The 19,525-nt window shown below is 40.4% G+C and overlaps 1 protein-coding gene across 2 annotated transcripts in view; it reads right to left on the bottom strand.

Moving 5' to 3' along the window:
• The window catches only part of WARS2 (tryptophanyl tRNA synthetase 2, mitochondrial), an 87,360-nt gene that overhangs the window by 14,898 nt on the left and 52,937 nt on the right, over window positions 1-19,525 (bottom strand). Inside the window, exons 1-3 of one of the 2 annotated variants that reach the window (XM_089917018.1) lie at window positions 11,835-18,494; window positions 6,394-6,474; window positions 2,639-2,724 (exon numbers count right to left, since the gene is read on the bottom strand). In XM_089917018.1, coding sequence (XP_089773144.1) covers window positions 2,639-2,724; window positions 6,394-6,474; window positions 11,835-12,017 — 350 coding nt within the window. In that variant the 5' untranslated portion in view covers window positions 12,018-18,494. Of the gene's footprint in view, window positions 1-2,638; window positions 2,725-6,393; window positions 6,475-11,834; window positions 18,495-19,525 lie in introns of those variants that run through there. The other variant, XM_022583944.3, reaches the window with a different exon arrangement.

The following is a 19,525-nucleotide window of genomic DNA, read 5'->3' as shown; positions in this document are numbered from 1 at the left end:
AAACTGCATTCTGACAATTGTATTTTCGGGCACGTGATAAAAATAAATTCATCATCACTTTGTTATATATTATCTATATTGCTCTGGTTGTTCATGTGATGATCTTGTTTCCTAACACAACGACTGGCTCCTTAAGGAAGGTGAGCACTGGCCTCGGGAGACCATAATCACGCTCTGAGGCTCCTCTGTCCACTGTCTGGCTGCGTGGGTTGGGCAGATTGCTTAACCTGCCTGGGCCGCATTTGTAAAGCAAGGGAGTCGAAGAAGAGGCCCTTTAAAGCTCCTTCCCACTCTGTGCTCCATGGTATCACAGAGGGCAGTCATTCTTGTTCAAGTTTACTCTTTTTCACAGCCCTGAACTCAGAGAACTCCCCCATTATAGCTCTTGAACTGTTGAAGAAATCTGTTGTGCTTGTGTGCTTCCAAATCCTGGTGCTGAAAAATCAGCCTTTGGTTCTATGAAGAAGTAGCCCTTGAAAACGAAACTAGACATAAGATTGTAATAGTCAAAGACATCATCATCAATCATAGCCAAGTGACAGATTTCATTTTAATCCTTTAATAATGATTTTTCTCATCTTTACAGGTGACAAAATCAAAGTTCTTTACAGAACCTTTCTAAGTAAATATGCTACTTCACTGGGAAATATATTATTAGACCCTCATTAGACTTTCATTTGCTGCTCCTGGAGAAAAGTGTTCTAGATTTCCCAGGATAAGTCAAAAGTTACTTATTATAAATAATAAATGCTATCAGGGGTCCAGCATTCAAGTTAATATATCAAACAGACACATAATCCTAACACATAAGTTTGAATCAGAATTAAAGATAGATTGCATGTACTAATGGACATTCCTTATATGTAAAGTTAAGCAGCTATTCTTCTAGCTGTTTCCATCATAATTGCACGAGGGCTCTGAGGTCATGTCACAAGGTACATATACTGTCATCTCCATGCTATTATCACATTTACATGCAAAGAATTCTAGTTTTCCCACAGAAGAATCACTATTTTGTTTTTATAAATTTATTTTATTTTTATTTATTTTTGGCTGTGTTGGGTCTTTGTTGCTGCGCGCGGGCCTTCTCTAGCTGCGGTGAGCAGGGTCTACTCTTCGTTGTAGTGCATGGGCTTCTCATTGTGGTGGCTCCTCTTGTTGCGGAGCACAGGCTCTAGGCACGCGGGCTTCAGTAGTTGTGACTCACGGGCTCTAGAGTACAGGCTCAGTAGTTGTGGCACACGGGCTTAGTTGCTTCGCGGCACATGGGATCTTCCCGGACCAGGGCTCGAACCCGTGTCCCCTGCATTGGCAGGCGGATTCTTAACCACTGCATCACCAGGGAAGCCCAGAAGAATCACTTTTATGGGGTCAAGGTTTTAGGGGAAAGGGGTAAAAAAGACCCATATAGTTTCTCTTTTTCCTCAGAAGCTTTCACAGTAGCAAGGTTTGGCCATGACTGTATGCTGACTGGGAGGCTTTATCTCTAAAAGGCCAAATGGGGGCCGAGGGAGGTGATGTGGGGATAGGAGGGAAGAATCGGGAGAGGAATGGGGTCAGAAGCCCTGGCCAGCCCTCCAGAGAGTGCACGTATCCTCTAGCTGTGTAGTTTTGAGACCTGTAAGTAGCAGCAGTAGCTGGCTTACAGATTATGGGTCCGAGAAAAGTGAGGGCACCCTAAACCATGTTGAAAAACTTGATCTCAACCTGCAGGTCCAATATAGCAGCCACTACAGCAGGCAGCTATTTAAATCGAAATTAATGAAAGTTAAATGCAAGTTAAAATTCAGTTCCTCCGTCAACATTTCAAGTGCTCAATAGCCACATGTGACTACCGGCTATGGTTTTAACGCAGGTAGAGAACATTTCCGTAACTGCAGCAAGTTCTATGGGACAGCATTGCTTGAGAGTCTAGATTATACGAGAAATCAACATTTAAAACTCTTGAAGTGTAATTATTACTAGGGAAGGATATATTCTATAGTGGTTAAGAGCACAGATTTTGTACCCAAACTTTCTAGAGTCAGATCCTGGGGCCAAGCCTCGCTAGCACATGACCTCGAGCAAGTTACTAACCACTCTGAGCCTAAGTTTGCATATCTGTAAACTAAGGATGACGATGGTATAGTTTTATAAGGTTGTTGTGAGGATTAAATGGGTTAATGTATGTAAAGCACTTATAATTGTTTCCAACACATGGCAAGTGCTATTTAAGGGCTACTTCTCTTTTTTTTTTTGCGGTACGCGGGCCTCTCACTGTTGTGGCCTCTCCCGTTGCGGAGCACAGGCTCCGGACGCGCAGGCTCAGCGGCCATGGCTCACGGGCCCAGCCGCTCCGTGGCATGTGGGATCTTCCCGGACCGGGGCACGAACCCGTGTCCCCTGCAGTGGCAGGCGGACTCTCAACCACTGCACCACCAGGGAAGCCCTAAGGGCTACTTCTTAATATTATTAGTTTCACATTAAAACATACTTCTATAATTTAGTATTATTACCAGGGAATAGACACAAAGAGATTCATGTGTCTGATCCTTTCTGTACCCATCTTTCCCTGTGAACCAAATCTTTTTGAGATAGGTGAGACATTCTCTTGTCAGCATGACTACATCTAGGACGAGGGGTGAACTCTGCTCCTTACTTGTACAGCAGAACGTCAGCTGCCTGGAGTACTGGGTAGGTGAGCAGGCCCATGGTTCCATTCTGCTTCTCCTTGGCAGTCTTTGCCTGCGGGGGTGGAAAGAGAGGAGGGAAACAAATCCGACATGAACCTAATTATAATGCTAAATTAGGAAATCTTTAAAGCAAGCAAGGGGTGATTTGAAGCCACCTGTAACAACATTCTATCTCAGTTCCTGTTAGTAACTCTGGCCATCTTCTGGCTGGCTTGTCTCCACGCTCCAGCCTTGGGCAGGAATAAGGTGAATCCGCTTCCCCACTGCCCCTTGAAACGATCCTGCACTGCCACTATATCTTTTTCATTTTATTAAAGTAAGGACATAAGATTTTCTAGGTTCCAAATCAGATAGATTCTAGATTTCACAGGGAAGGTCAGAAAATACCATGAAATCAAATTTCTATAAATTAACATTAGTTAACATCAAATTGTTTGTGGAAACTTCCCAGAAAGTCTCACGCTCTGCTATTGACAAAACTGTAATGTTCCCTTAAAATCACATTAAAACAAAACAAAAAACCAGAAAATCATGGCATTAAAAACAATGAAGCTAGGAGAAAATTTCATCTAACCAATCCTAATTATCTGTCCTGAGAGTAAAGTGATCCAATAAACAGTACAGGTGGTATAAATCAAAATATTTCCTTAACAGGGAAGCTGATGGAAACACTGGAGGTGATACTAGAAATATTTAACAACTGGCGAGCACTGGGTGCTGAATGTGAGCCCTAGTGATACTAACTCCCTTGCTGCAGGGAATCTGGCTTTCTGAGCAGAGCTACTTATTAGCAGGGACTATTGTGTGCAGTTCACTGGTAATTGCTTCTAAGGCCTAGGTATATCATATCTTGTAAAATGATAAATGGATATTTTGGTATATTTTGGTGTGTAGATAAGTTTTATTTGTTGAGTTAATATGAATCACTTCCCTGAAATCCAAAGATTCCTGAATGAAATGAACAACTCAATTTATAAATTTGCATGATTCTGAGGACCAAACTCACATGCTCACAACTCGGGGTTCCCCAACCAAAATGCAGACACACCCTTTGAGACTGGGTCTGAAAACAACAGCTTCTCTCTTTAATCATCTTAATGTTCCATAATTTAGTTACAAATTTTTCTAGTTACTTCAAGTAGTTTCTGGCTTACAGCACTACTAATGCTATAGGCCATTCATAGGAAATTTGAAAGTTTGATCATACAATTCCTTCAGTACACCTTATTACTACGTTCATGATAAAGGCCAGTTTGCAATGATCGTAGGGTAATTATAATAAAAATTTAATTTGGGGGGCTTCCCTGGTGGCGCAGTGGTTGAGAGTCTGCCTGCCAATGCAGAGGACACGGGTTTGAGCCCTGGTCTTGGAAGATCCCACATGCTGTGGAGCAACTAGGCCCATGAGCCACAACTACTGAGCCTGCACATCTGGAGCCTGTGCTGCGCAACAAGAGAGGTCGCGATAGTGAGAGGCCTGCGATGAAGAGTGGCCACCGCTTGCTGCAGCTAGAGAAAGCCCTTGCACAGAAACGAAGACCCAACACAGCCATAAATAAATAAATAAAAATAAAGGAATTCCCTTAAAAAATTTTTAATTTGGAAATGAGCAAATGGGAAAAGAACCCAGTCTTTAAAAATTGCTACTGTCGGGCTTCCCTGGTGGTGCAGTGGTTGAGAGTCTGCCTGCCGATGCAGGGGACACGGGTTCGTGTCCTGGTCCGGGAAGATCCCACATGCCATGGAGCGGCTAGGCCCGTGAGCCATGGCCGCTGAGCCTGCGTGTCCGGAGCCTGTGCTCCACAACGGGAGAGGCCACAACAGTGAGAGGCCCGCATACCTCAAAAAAAAAAAAAAAAATTGCTACTGTATTAGATTTATAGTCTTTTTATATTAGAATACTGGACCTTGAAACTACAAAGGAAGTGGGGAGGTGTGGAGAGCTCTATTACTTATTGGATGCCTATTATGGGCCCCAGGTGCCTCACAACTGTGCTATCTCATCAATCCTCCAAATAACCCTGACCTCTCCAGCCCTGACCCTACCCTTCCTCCCCACTGTTTTGTCCCTCACTGCCCCAATCAAAACCAACCTAGGGGTTCTTATCTCTTCCCATAGAACTGGAACCTTTCCCTCCTAAAACTTTTTACACTTTGATTGTTTGTTTAACTGTCTGTTCCCAAATAAACTATAAGCCTCATGAAAGGGGCTGCATCCATCCATCTTGGTAACTGTAATACCTCCAGCCCTTAGTGTGATATGAGACTAGCAGAAGGCATCACCAGTATTTGTTAATGAAGGAATGACCACAGAAGGCAGTATACCATGCTCTACAGTTAAGACTGGCTTTGAAATCCATGTTTTCCCCAAAGATAAGAAATCACGGACTAGTAGAAGCCTTCTTCAGAATCATTCACTAGTAACGTGTTACCAGGAGGTCCTCAGACACTATTTTAAAGTGGGAGGGACTTCTCTGGTGGTGCAGTGGTTAGGAACCCACCTGCCAATGCAGGGAATACAGGTTCGATCCCTGGTCCAGGAAGATCCCACATGCCGCGGAGCAGCTAAGCCCGTGCGCCACAACTACTGAGCCCACGAGCCACAATTACTGAGCCTAGGTGCCTACAGCCCGTGCTCCACAAGAGAAGCCACCACAATGAGAAGCCCGCAAACCACAACGAGGAGTAGCCCCTGCTTGCCCCAACTAGAGAAAGCCTGTGTGCAGCAACGAAGACCTAACGCAGCCAATTAAAAAAAAAAAAAAAAGTGGGAGCATTTCCCATTAAATCAGTTCTTATAAAAGGATTTCAGCGTTCAGTGTTCAGCTTAGCATTACCATATTACGATAAAATGGGAAAGTCTTGCCCCAAACCAAAATACGGTAGAGAACATTACAAAATTTTGTTTCTAACTCCTGGCAGGTAACGATTCTGCAGCATCACCAGTACCTCCTATTTAGACACTGCCACATTAAAGCTCTGTCTGTTTCTCTCTGCAGCATATGTGAAGCCTTCTAAATAGGAAATCAAAGGCTTTTGAGGAAATCAATGGCCCTGAGAATATGCTGGAAATACGCTTGATACTGATATCAGTGTTGACATAGTGGCGGGCCACCTACCCTCAGGTTATCCAATTGCAAAAATACATGGGAGTAAAGTACTTTGAATTACCCAATTTATATTTCTCTGCTGAACTTCTTAGAAAAAGAATAGGCTTAATTTTTCTGTGGGTTTGAATTGTTGCTTGGACTCAACTTGTTTAAATATTAAATAAAATATGTTGTCTCTTCTCCCCACAATGAAAACATTCTGGCCTTAATGCCAGTTAATTCCGGTGGAGGCAACTTCAGAGTCCAGTAATCCAGAAATGGTGATTGTTTGTTAATTAGAATGTGGCACGTTCAAAGTCATTTACCAAGTCTATGTAAAGGTCACCCAGGACCGACCATGCACAGATAAAATCAAATAATTAATAAGCTGGATATTTTCATCCAGTTTTTCAGTTGGAAAGAATCTTAGAGAACCCTCTTACTATCTGTTTCATACCCTGAGGCGGTGAGGTTAAAGATGCTGGTCTAGCTAGCTGCTAGAGTAACAGACCAGGGAGGCCAGCAAACTCAGGATTCCCAGAGCCTAACACAAAAATAAACAGAAAGAGGAAAAATAGCTGCACTGGGAACTGAACTTCTTTCTGTTTATTAATCAGATCACTGGCATTTACCTTCCACTGGTGTAAATGTTGTAATCGGGGTAGTCTGACCATGCAGGTAAGGATCCAACTTAATTGTGTGTGTTCAGACACCTGAAGAAATAAAATAGAACATTAACAAAGGTGGTCAATATCTTCTTGCATATAAGGCAAAACCAAACAGACAACAGGTATTACCTTGGCTAAAAATACCCCAAATGAGGGTAATTAAAAAAATTAAGGGGGCTAATTCATAATGCATAGAATTTTAGATGAAGAAGACATCTTCAAAACTACCCAATACCATTACTATTCTAGTGTTTAAATCCTCTTCACAACATCCCTAGCAAGCAGCTGACAGTGAGAGGGTTTCATTATGTCCTGAGGCATCTATTTCAGCACAGGGCATCTAGTCAATATTTTATAATAACTTTGTATGATGTGTAATCTATAAAAGTATTGAATCACTATGTTGTACACCTGAAACTAATATAATATTATATGTAATATATGTCAATTTAAAAAGCCAATGTAATTAAGAAGACACACACATGCACACACACACACACACATGCACGCATGCACACTGGTCAAACCCTCTCTAAACGAATTCTAAATATATGAAAGCAGCTGTAATATCTTACATGTAAATGGCAAACAAGGGTACTGGACTTAAAGACTGAGTCCTTTAGACCCAGAGAAATTTGAAATTTAGGAATCACTTTATCATCTGAAAGCATGTTTTTAGATAGTTTCTATTTCTTCCTTTTTTTTTTTTCTTTTAAGAAGAGGTTTAGTCAACAAGAAAATATAACCTTTTCCCAATTTGTTTTTGTTTTAACCAAATTCAATCAAGTCACCAAATCTGGCAACAATTGGGATGATTCTTGGGTCCAGGCCAGGTTCTAATTGGTGACCTAGAATTTAAGGCCTATGCATCCTGTTTTTGGACCCTGGGGATTCCGAGCCCTTCATCCATTGTGGCTTTTTGTGTGTGTGCCCATCTGATTTCCTTAAAAAGCAGAGGCTGTTGCCAGCTCTGAAAAGTGGCCCCAAATGTGTTCTTTGTGGGTTTTGCAAATGGAACATAAAGGAATGAAGCTGAATCAGCCCAGGCCTATTTTACTAGCAAGGAATCGCCATCTGGCATAAGACAATTTCTCGTTTTTTTCCCTCAAGTCATGGAGAGGGAAGAGCTGTTTTTCACATGTTTGACAAGGAATCGCTTTTAAAGTTTTGCAAGTCGCTGGGTTGAATCTGTCATCTTTCTTCCAAGAGGCGTTTGGGATTCATTGAGGGCAGTGACTTTGACAGCACTGTCCATGCAAATTGCTAACTGCTGCTGTAAACAAACAGCTATCAGACAGAAACAGTAACCCTGGATGGAAGCAAGAGGATTATAGTTGCTTCCAATCACCAAGCAAAACACATTCCCATTAGAACTAATAAAACAAGAGCTGTTTTTTGACATGAAGAAGTATGAGAGATTTTTTTTGCTTCTTTACTGAATTGGGGAAAGGAATAAAAACACAGAATATAACCATGGACATGTGGAAAGAGACAAGATGATTCCTTTCCTTCAACTAGGGCTCAAGAGCTCAGCTTTGGTGATATGCAAACAGCTACCATGATGTCTCCATGAAGTCAAGTATTTTCCAGTAGCTTTTTATTTGGCTATATGGAATGAAACTTATTGAATATTCTGCAGAGATCTTCCTTGTGTTTCCAAATAATGTGGCATTAATTAATTCAATTATCCTTATTTGGAAAAAGTAAGTAAAAGGTCAAAGGCAATTAATTTTCACAATTTATCTATAATATTATAATTTATAACATAAATTAATGTATCATTAATAATTACACAAGAAAGTAGTATACTTTAGGATTTAGCTCTCTTAATTTATTCATATTCATGGCAACTGCTTGGAAAAGGTCAGATTTCTATCTGGAGAAAAGTGAAAATGGTATTAAATATAGTACATTCTGCCTTATGTTGTAAAATCACAAACAAAATAACAATATAATCTGGCTTAGCCACAGAGAAACAAAAGCATGGAACAATAAGGTGGTCTGTTGACCATCCACAAATAAGTCAGCAGTGATTAAAGGTTTCTGACCTCCTAATTATAACAAGTAAAGACATATGTATTCTTCAGTTAACAGCAGTTTTGCCCATCTTGTTCACTGTTGTAAAACAAGAATCTGGCACACTGGAGGTGCTCAATAAATATCTGTTGAATGTATGAACAATAACAAAGGCTGCAGAAAGAATGGTTAGGACCAAAAAGAATCCATTAGATTTAGCAATGGACTTGTTGGTGATCCAGGCAAAAGCAGGTTCAGGGGAGTGATTGGGATGAATGCTAAATCTATTATAGAGGGGTGGGTTGAAGCGTGACTAGGAGGCAGAATATGAAGGCAGACGTACAAGAAGTATAGCAGAGTGGATAAGAACTCTCTCTCTGAGCTTAGGCTACCAGATCTGAATGCTAGTTCTGCCACTCAGTAGCTGGGTAACCCTGTGTAAATGACTTAACCTCTCTGTGCCTCAGTTTCATCATTTATAAAATTTATAAAATGAGCACACAGTAAGCACTCAATAAATGGTAGTTATTATGACTATAGATAACTTTTAGAAAGACTCTTTTAACTTTTTATTCTGAGATAATTATAGATTTGCATATAGTTGTAAGAAATAATACTGAGAGATCCAGTAAACCCTTCACCCAGGTTCCCCCAGTGGCAGCACCTTGCATAAATATAGTGCAATATCACAACCAGGAAATTGAATTTGATACAATCCATCCACCCTATTTAGATTTTACCAGTTTTACATGTACTCATTGTGTGGGTGTATTTAGTTCAATGCAATTTTATCACATGTGTAAGACATTTCTTTTTTAAGGAGTACAGAAATGAAGGTAACTAGTAAGGATTAAGAATAAAAATTTTGTTTTGTTTTGCGGTACGCGGGCCTCTCACTGTTGTGGCCTCTCCCGTTGCGGAGCCCCGTTGCGGAGCACAGGCTCCGGACGCGCAGGCCCAGCGGCCATGGCTCACGGGCCCAGCCGCTCCGCGGCAGGTGGGATCCTCCCGGACCGGGGCATGAACCCGTGTCCCCTGCATCAGCAGGCGGACTCTCAACCACTGCGCCACCAGGGAAGCCCTTGTTTTGTTTTTTAAGGTGGGATAGACCTACATCTTCCACTGAAATAGGAGGAGGAGAAATAAATATAGATGAGGATCTATCTTGTGGGATAGGAGTGGAGAGCAGAAAGTGAGAGAACTTCAACTCTAATGAGTTCTGTTATCTCTGAAAACAGAAGACAGGGTGATTAGAAGAAATAAATGAGGTAAGAAATATACTCAGTGGAATTGCTGGGTTTGAAAGGAAGGAATAAAAGATATTTTGGAATAGAGCTGTCTAAGACTTGATGCTTTGCTGGTGTTTTTGTGAATGAAAGAGGACAATCATCTGTAAAATACACTCATGGGGAAATACTGGTATTCTTCAGGGTAGACTAAAATGTTCTGCCTAAATATTTAAAAATTTTTAAAAATTTGCAGAAAAAATTAAATCAGTTGATTCCATCTTTCCTTTGGTCAGTAAGGATTTTTAATACGATCTAAAAAGTACTAAACATAAAGCAAAAATCTTGATAAATGAAACTACATTAAAATTAATGATGTCTCTTTATCAAACACCACCATTAAAAGAGGGAAAAAAGGCAAGTCAGAGTGGGAGGAGCTATGTGCAAACCTATACAGAGTATACTGGTACACAGACTATGTAAAGAATTACCTACAGGGCTTCCCTGGTGGCGCAGTGGTTGAGAGTCCGCCTACCGATGCAGGGGACACAGGTTCGTGCCCCGGTCTGGGAAGATCCCACATGCCGCGGAGCGGCTGGGCCCGTGAGTCATGGCCGCTGAGCCTGCGCGTCCGGAGCCTGTGCTCCGCAACGGGAGAGGCCACAACTGTGAGAGGCCCGCGTACCTCAAAAAAAAAAAAAAAAAAAAAGAATACCTACAAATTAATAAGAAAAAAAGCAGATAACCTTACACAAATTGGCCAAGTGCATTAAATGCAAATTAAAGTCATACTGAGATACCACTACACTCTCACCAGAATGATTAAAATGAAAAACCCAAAATACTACCAAGTATGGCAAGGATATTGAGTAAACAGAACTCTTATACAGTGCTGTGGGAATGTAAATTGGTCCACCAACTTTGAAAACTGACTGTATCCACTAATGCTCAGCATTCATATAACATATGACCCAGGTATTCCATGTCTAGGTATATACCTAACAGAAATGTTTACATATGTTCACAAAAATACCTGTGCAAGAGTATGCTGTAACAGCACCATATTGTAAGTAATCCAAATGTCTACCTACAGAGAATGTATAAATTGTGGTATATTCACTCAACGGAATACTACAGCAATGAGGAAGACTGAATTACATTTAACAGGAAAGAATCTCACAAACTTAATTTTGAATGAAAGAAGACAGACATAAAAGAGTGTATACTAAATGGTTCAAATTATATTAAGTTTAAAACCAGGCTATCTTAGGGAAGGGATGTTTAGTGATTGGAAAGGGGCATAAAGAGCAATGCAAGTTACCCATGTAACTTGTACATGGGTGTGATCAGTTTGTGAAAATAGGTAAAAGGCTTGTAAATCTAACTATACTTGGCCTTGAATAAAAGTTAAAACATTTCTGGTGTTTAAAATAAGGTGGAGGGACTTCTGGAATAGCAGAGCAACAACCTCTGAAAATCTGTTCTTCCATAAAAGCAATGAGAACACAAGCAAAAATTGTCAAAGTCAACTTTTACAAAACTCTGGAAAATTAGCCAAAGGCTTGCAATAAGCTGAAGAGTATTTATTTAAGAAAAACATCCAAATCCCAGTAAAAACAGAGAGCTTTGTGGCATTTTAACTTGCCCGATTCCCATTAGCCTCTCCCCATATCTGTGGTAGCCATGAAAACAGCAGCCTAGCAGCCACTGGAAGGGAATGTGAGGGTTTGGAGCTCCTCATAAAGATCCAGCCCCAGAGAATCATCACTACTCGACCTGACAGCTCTCCATTTGGAAAATGGGGAAAAGCCCCATTTGCAGGGCTGGCTATTATCTGACCTGATTAGCGCTCACTCAGTGGGAAAAGCCCCAGCCCTAAGACACTTTTCAAACATATCATCAGCAATGATTTAATATTACAGTTGCCTGAGGTGCTGATACCAGTAGGAGAAAACAAGAGGCTGTCTAGAAAACTTAAGGAGAAAAGCTGGGAAATGATATGCTTACAGAGTACTTTTGAAAGACCTGACACATTCCTGGGCCTCCAGCAGGCCACAAGTATGTGCAGGGCTGTGCACACGTCCAGGAAAGATCTAAGAAGACCCTAATCTCTTACCTCTAGCTCACCTTGAGGCCCTGTGTAAGCCAGAAGTACATCCTTACCTTTATGGTCAACTGGTTTTCAACAAAGACGCCAAGACAATTCATTGGGGGAAAGAATAGTCTCTTCGGGCTTCCCTGGTGGCACAGTGGTTGAGAGTCTGCCTGCCGATGCAGGGGACACGGGTTCGTGCCCCAGTCCGGGAAGATCCCACACGCTGTGGAGCGGCTAGGCCCGTGAGCCATGGCTGCCGAGCCTGCGCATCCGGAGCCTGTGCTCCGCAACGGGAGAGGCCACAACGGTGAGAGGCCCGTGTACCGCAAAAAAAAAAAAAAAAGAATAGTCTCTTCAACAAATAATGCTACGGCAACTGAACATCTACAGGCACATATCTACAAGCAAAAGCATGATGTTGTAGCCCTACCTCTCACTATACATAAAACTTAACTCAAGATGGATCACAGACCTCAGTATAAAAGCCAAAACTATAAACTGCTTAGAAAAAAAATAGGAGTAGGTATTCATGACCTTGGTTAAGCAGTGATTTGTTAGTACATATGACACCAATAGTACAAGCAACGAAAGGAAAAAACAGATAAACTGGTCTTCATCAAAATTTTAAAATGTTGTGTTTCACAATAAATGCTGGAGAGGGTGTGGAGAAAAGGGAACACTCTTGCACTGTTGGTGGGAATGTAAATTGATACAGCCACTATGGAGAACAGTATGGAGGTTCCTTAAAAAACTACAAACAGAACTACCATACAGCCCAGCAATCCCACTACTGGGCATATACCCTGAGAAAACCATAATTCAAAAAGAGTCATGTACCAAAATGTTCATTGCAGCTCTATTTACAATAGCCCAGAGATGGAAACAACCTAAGTGCCCATCAACAGATGAATGGATAAAGAAGATGTGGCACATATATACAATGGACTATTACTCAGCCATAAAAAGAAATGAAATTGAGTTATTTGTAGTGAGGTGGATGGACCTAGAGTCTGTCATACAGAGTAAGTAAGTCAGAAAGAGAAAAACAAATACCGTATGCTAACACATATATATGGAGTCTAAGGAAAAAAAAAAAAAGGTCATGAAGTACCTAGGGGTAAGATGGGGATAAAGAAACAGACCTACTAGAGCATGGACTTGAGGATATGGGGAGGGGGAAGGGTAAGCTGTGACAAAGTGAGAGAGTGGCTTGGAAATATATACACTACCAAATGTAAAATAGATAGCTAGTGGGAAGCAGCCGCATAGCACAGGGAGACCAGCTAGGTGGTTTGTGACCACCTAGATGGGTGGGATAGGGAGGGTGGGAGGGAGGGAGACGCAAGAGGGAAGAGATATGGGAACATATGTATATGTATAACTGATTCACTTTGTTATAAAGCAGAAACTTACACATCATTGTAAAGCAATTATACTCCAATAAAGATGTTAAAAAAATTTTTTTTAAATGTTGTGTTTCAAAGGACACCACCAAGAAAGTGAAAGACTTTTCACAAAATAGGAGAAGTTACTTGCAAATCATGTCTGATAAGGTAGCTGTATCCAGACTACGTAAAAACTCATAATTCAACAATGAAAAGACAGATAATCCAATTTAAAATGGGCAAAGGATTTGAAAAGACACTTCTTCAAAGAAGATATACAAATGACTAATAAGCACATGAAAAAATGCTCAACATCATTAGTCATTAGGAAATTGCAAATCAAAACCACATTGAGAAAAACAACACATTGAGATACCACTTTACACTCATTAGGATACTTAAAAAAAGACTGACAACAAAAAAATTTGGGGAAAGAAATGAAAAACTTGGAATCCTTATACAGATCTTTCTCAACTTACAATGGGGTTACTTCCTGATAAACCCATCATTGAGTTGAAAATATCCTAAGTTGAAAATGCATTTAATACATCTAACATACACAACATCATAGCTTAGCCTAGCCTACCTTAAACATGCTCAAAACACTTACCTTAGCTACAGTTGGGCAAAATTAGCACAGAGTCTGTTTTATAATAAAGTGTTGAACATCTCATGTAATTTATTGAATACTGTACTAAAAGCGAAAAACAGACTGGTTGTATGGGCAACTGTCGTAAGTGTGTCTGTCAGTTGTCTGCCCTCGTAATCTTGTGGCTGACTGGGAGATGTGGCTCGCCGCTGATGCCCAGCATCATTAGAGAGTATCAAACTGCGTATCGCTAGCCCAGGAAAATAAAAAAGAAAATTCAAAGTTCGAAGTACCGTTTCTGCTGAATGTTTATTGCTCTTGCACCATTGTAAAGTCGAAAAATCGTATGTTTGAACCATCCTAAGTTAGGGACCCTCTGTACATTGGTGGTAGAACTCTCATACAAAGTAGTGCAGCCACTTTCAAAACCCTTTAACAGTCCTTCAAAATGTTAAATATAGAGTCACCATATAACCCAGCAGTCCCATTCCTAGATGTATACCAAGATAACCAAAAACACGTAACTATACAAAAACTTTATACACAAGTTCAGAGTAGCATTTTCATGTGGAAAACATCTGGAAAAGTGGAAACAACCCAAATGTTCACTGACTCATCCTGAATGAATGAACAAAATGTGGTATAGCCATACAATGGAATACTACTCCACAATAAAAACAAATGAAGTACTGATAAATATTACAACATAGACAAACCTTGAAAACGTTACGTTAAGTGAAAGAAGCCAATCACAAAATCCACTTGTATGAAATGTTCAGAAAAGGTAAACCCATAGGAGACAAAGTGGATTGGAGGTTGCCACGGAGAGGGGAGAGGGGCAATGGGTACTGGGTTTCATCACGGAGCGATGAAAATGCTCTAAACTTGATTATGGCGATGGATGCACGACTCTGTGAATACACCAAAAGTCATTAAATTGTACACTTTAAATGAGTGAATTGTATGGTGTATGAATTTTATCTCAATAAGGCTGTTTAAAAAACTATGCAGGTGGAATTCATCACAACTGTTCTTTGGTGCATCATCCATTACTTATTCCGTGGCAATAAAGATAATGTAGTTTGAGTAGTCCTGATTTTCTGATCTTTGGCATGATCTCCACTTTCCTCCAGACAGGAATTTTTCTCCCCACAGGAAAACATGGCCCTCAAATCAAAGCCAACTCCAGATCCTTTCAAAACGTGAGTGGGGAGAATGGGTTCTCATCAATGAAGAAAAAGAGGCCAGAGCTGCTGCTGTGTTTGACGAGCCTCCCCTTCTCACTTAAGCCCACTCCAATCAGGTTTCACCTCCACTGCTCCACTACAACCGCTCACCAGTCAGCAATGCTAATGGTTAAGATAAAGTTGTTATCTTACTGACATACTAAACAGCATTTGACACAACTAGTTACTTCTTCCACCTTGATTCACTTTCTTCACTTGGCTCCCCAGACACTGCATTATTGTAGTTTTTCTCCCAGTTTCAATACTTTTTCTTCTGTCTCTGTGTGGTTCCTTCTCTTCTCCCTGACCTTAATATTGCAGACACCCAGGTTTTAGTCCTTGTTTCTTTATTTACATTCTTTTTTACACTCACTCTCTTTGCAATTTCATCTCATCTCATGGCTTTAACTACGATCTGTGTAACTGATGACTTCTAAATGTATAACTCTAGCCAGACCTCTTTGCTGAACTCCAGATTCATATATCCAACTCTCCATTCGGCATATTTGTGTGGATATCCAATGGACATCTCAAACTCAGTCTACCCAGAACTGAGCTCCTGACCCTTCCTTCCCAAACCTGCTCTACCACAGCTGTCCTTTCTGTTGGTGGCAACTCTACCCTTGCAGTTACTTAGGCAAAAAACCTTGGAGTCATTCTTCGCTCCTCTATTTCTCTCATACTCTATGCCTAATCCATCTGCAAATCTTGTTGCTTCTACCTTCAAAATATATTCAGAATCTCTTAGCACTTTCACCTCTTCTGCTGCTACCACTCTGGTCTGAGGCACGATCAACTCTCACCTGGATTGCTAACTGGTCTCCCTGCTTCCAACCTAGCTACAATGCGGTCTATTCTTAACAATAGCCAAAGTGACCCTTTTAAAACATAGACTGTGGGCTTCCCTGGTGGCGCAGTGGTTGAGAGCCCGCCTGCCAATGCAGGGGACGCGGGTTCATGCCCCGGTCTGGGAAGATCCCACAGGCCGCGGAGTGGCTGGGCCTGTGAGCCATGGCCGCTGAGCCTGAGTGTCCGGAGCCTGTGCTCCGCAACGGGAGAGGCCACAACACTGAGAGGCCTGCGTACCGCAAAAACCCCCCCAAAAAACAACACAAAAAACCAAACATAGACTGCGTCACTTCTCTGCTCCAAATCCTGCACTTCCCATTTTCTCAGAGTAAAAGCCGAAGTCCTTACAATGGCCTATCATGATCATCTCCTCCCTTTCAACCCTGTGACGTCTGGATTCCAACCCTCCTCCTCACCCGCTTTGTTCCCTCTTCTCCAGACATGCTGACTTCCTTGTGTTCCCTGAATACACCAGGCATACTCCCACCTTAGGGGCTTTGCACTAACTCTTTTCTCTGATAGGAATTCTCTTCCCCCAGATATTCAGGTCACTAACTCCCTCACATTAAGTCTTTGCTCTAATATCATCTTATCAAGGGGGTTCACCAAACCATGCTGTTTACAATAGCAACATGTTTCCCTCAGTGCCACTCCCAATTCCCCTTAATCTTTTTCTATATAACCTATCACCTTCTAATATACTTTATGTTTGGCTTATTCATTATAGTTATTATTTATGTTGTGTTACCCCAACAGAATGTAAGTACTATGGTGGCAAAGATTTTTGTCTGTTTTCTTCACTGATGTAACGTGAGTACATAACACAGGACCTAGGACATGGTAAGTGCTCAATAAATATGTATTAAATGAATGCATGAATGAAATTAAAGGTTTATTAATAGGGTGATGTCTAAATAAAGTGTGGCCTATTTATATAATGGCACACTATACAGCAAATAGAAGAAATGAACTAGATTTAGATGTATGAACATGAGATCACAAAAACATACCGCTGTGTGAAAAAAGAAAATTGCCGAAAGGTTCTACAATACGGCACCACTTGTATCATTTTTTTTTTAAACCACACAATTAAAAATATTATATTTACTCATGGGATTACACATGAAAACAAGTGTGAAAAACTGGCTGGATTGATACAGGTCAAGTCCAAGATTTGGTTGCCTGGGGATAGAGAAAAGGGATGTAGGGAGGAGGGGTGAAAGGAGCGGGCAAGGAAAGAATTAAAGGGTCCTTCAACTTTGTTTAATATAGGAAGTCAAGCAAATATGACAAAATGTCAACAATATTCATCCTTGGTGTTGGGAACATGAATGTCTGTTATATTAGCCCCTGTGTTTTGCTGAATTTAAACTTTTTTCAGAAACATTTAATTAGCAAGGAGAGTACAGGATAGCATGATTCCAAAAAAATACAGCTGCTAGGTATCAATCAAAGCCATTCAAGCAATTAGCTGATTCAGTAAATCTTAGATCAAATGTCTAAGTGTCCCTTAGGATTTTACTACTTCCTATATAAATGTTATCTTCCCAGGAATCAGGTACTATAAGTTTTGGTTAGGACACCTGGAAGACTATTCAGACTCACAAATTCCCATTGATCATTTCCTCTCGAAAACTAGCAATTTCATGCTGAGTTATTTTTATTAGACTCTGATCATCCTCATCACAAATCCCCTTAACAGGAACCTTGTTTGGGGATCAATTTAAATTAAAAGAACTCTGTTATCAATGATAAACTCTCACTCACTCTTTTCAACTGGTCTGCCTCCTGTCAGTATTATGTTTGCCAATGAATATCTATCTGTACACGTTTGGATTCTTCTATGCTTTTTCTTAGTTCAATATTTCCAAAGCTAAATAAGTAGCTTCTATAAGCCTGCTCCAGACTTAAAAGTCACCTCCATCTAAGTCCTATTGCTTAGTGTGTATATGTGTGTGTATGTGTACACATATGTACCTCTTTACCTATAGCAGTATATTAGTCAGCTTTTTCTAGGCTATGCTGGGTAACAACCCTAAATAAGCGGCCCACAGCAATGGTTTCTTGCTCATTCACATCACATATTAGTAGCTGTAGGCTGGCTTTTCCTCTGCTTTACATACCTTCTCATTCCAGGACCCAAACTGAAGGAGTTAGAAGGAAGGAAGAGCAAGAGAGTTAGAACATGGAATGGCTTGTAAAGATCCTGCTTGGGCATGGTGTATAACATGCTCACTGACTTTCCATTGGGTAAAGCAAGTCACGTGGACAAGCCCAACATGAGTGGAGTAGGAACAGATGCTTCTCCTATCGAAGGCACTGTCAGTCATGTGGCAATGGATGAGGACATATAATCTTCATACATATGGGTTAGCAAACTGCTGCTCACAGGCCAAATCTGACCTGTGGATTGTTTTTATTCAGCCCATGGGTTAAGAATGGTTTTTACATTTTTAAAGGGTAGTCAAATATAAAAAAAGAGAAGAAGGAGAAGGAAAAAGAATAGGAGGAGGAGGAGAGGTGGTGGTGAAGAGGGTGACAGCACATGTGGCCTGCAAAGCCTAAACTATTTACTATCTATGCTCTTGCAGAAAAAAGTTTGCTGATCATTGACCTTACAGGAAATGAACATGAATAATTAGGAATGATAACAATCTACCATAAACACGCGCCCCCCCCCCCCCCAGCAATTCCTACCTTGAGGAAGAATAAGAGAGCTATCCTGTAGAGGACGAGATGGCAGACAGTTTATTGTTGTTTTTATAAAATTTATTTCTTGAGTAAATTTTATGTTAAATTTTCATGTGTGTATATATGATAGACCCCAAAACTTAGGTCCTAAAAAATAATGAAGATTTTGGGGACTACATTAAATTAAATACTGTTGTTCATCAAAGGACATAACAAAGTGAAAAGGCAACCTGTGAAGTGGGAGAAAATAAAGAACTAACTACCACAACTCAACAACAACAAAAACAACCTGATTAAAAAATGGGCAAAGGACTTGAAGAGTCATTTCTCCAAGGAAGTTATACAAATGGTCAACAAGCATATGAAAAGATGCTCAACATCACTAGTGATTAGGGAAATGCAAATTAAAACTATAAAATGAGATATTGCCTCATATCCATTAGGAAGGCTACTATTACAAAAATCCCACAAAACCCAAGAAAACCCACACATACAAAAAAGAAAATAACAACTGTTGATGAGGATGGAGAAACTGGAACCCTTGTGCACTGTTGGTCAGAAAGTAAAATGGTCCAACTGCTATGGAAAACAGTACGGTGATTCCTAAAAAAATTAAAAATAGAATTACCATGTGATCCAGCAATATCACTTCTGGGTTTATACACAAAAGAAACAACAGGAATTCACTGTATAGCACAGGGAACTATATTCAATAACTTGTAATAAACTATAATGGAAAAGAATTAATATAACTGAATCATTTTGCTGTACACCTGAAACTAACACAATAGTGTAAATCAACTATACTTTGATTAAAAAAAAAAAAGAATACAAAGCAGGATCTTAAAGAGCTATTTGTATACTCATGTTCACAACAGCATTATTAAACATAGCCAAAAGGGAGAAGCAACCCGAATAGCCATTGACAGACGAATGAATGGATAAACAAAATGTGATATATATACACAATGGAATATTATTCAGCTTTAAAAAAGAAGGCAATTAAGACACATGCTATA

The sequence above is a fragment of the Delphinapterus leucas genome, chromosome 1, assembly GCF_059928025.1.
Source record: "Delphinapterus leucas isolate spDelLeu-1000000601 "Yukka" chromosome 1, BTC_Dleu_Yukka2, whole genome shotgun sequence".
Taxonomy (NCBI): domain Eukaryota; kingdom Metazoa; phylum Chordata; class Mammalia; order Artiodactyla; family Monodontidae; genus Delphinapterus; species Delphinapterus leucas.
This window is presented reverse-complemented; position numbering and strand designations above follow the sequence as displayed.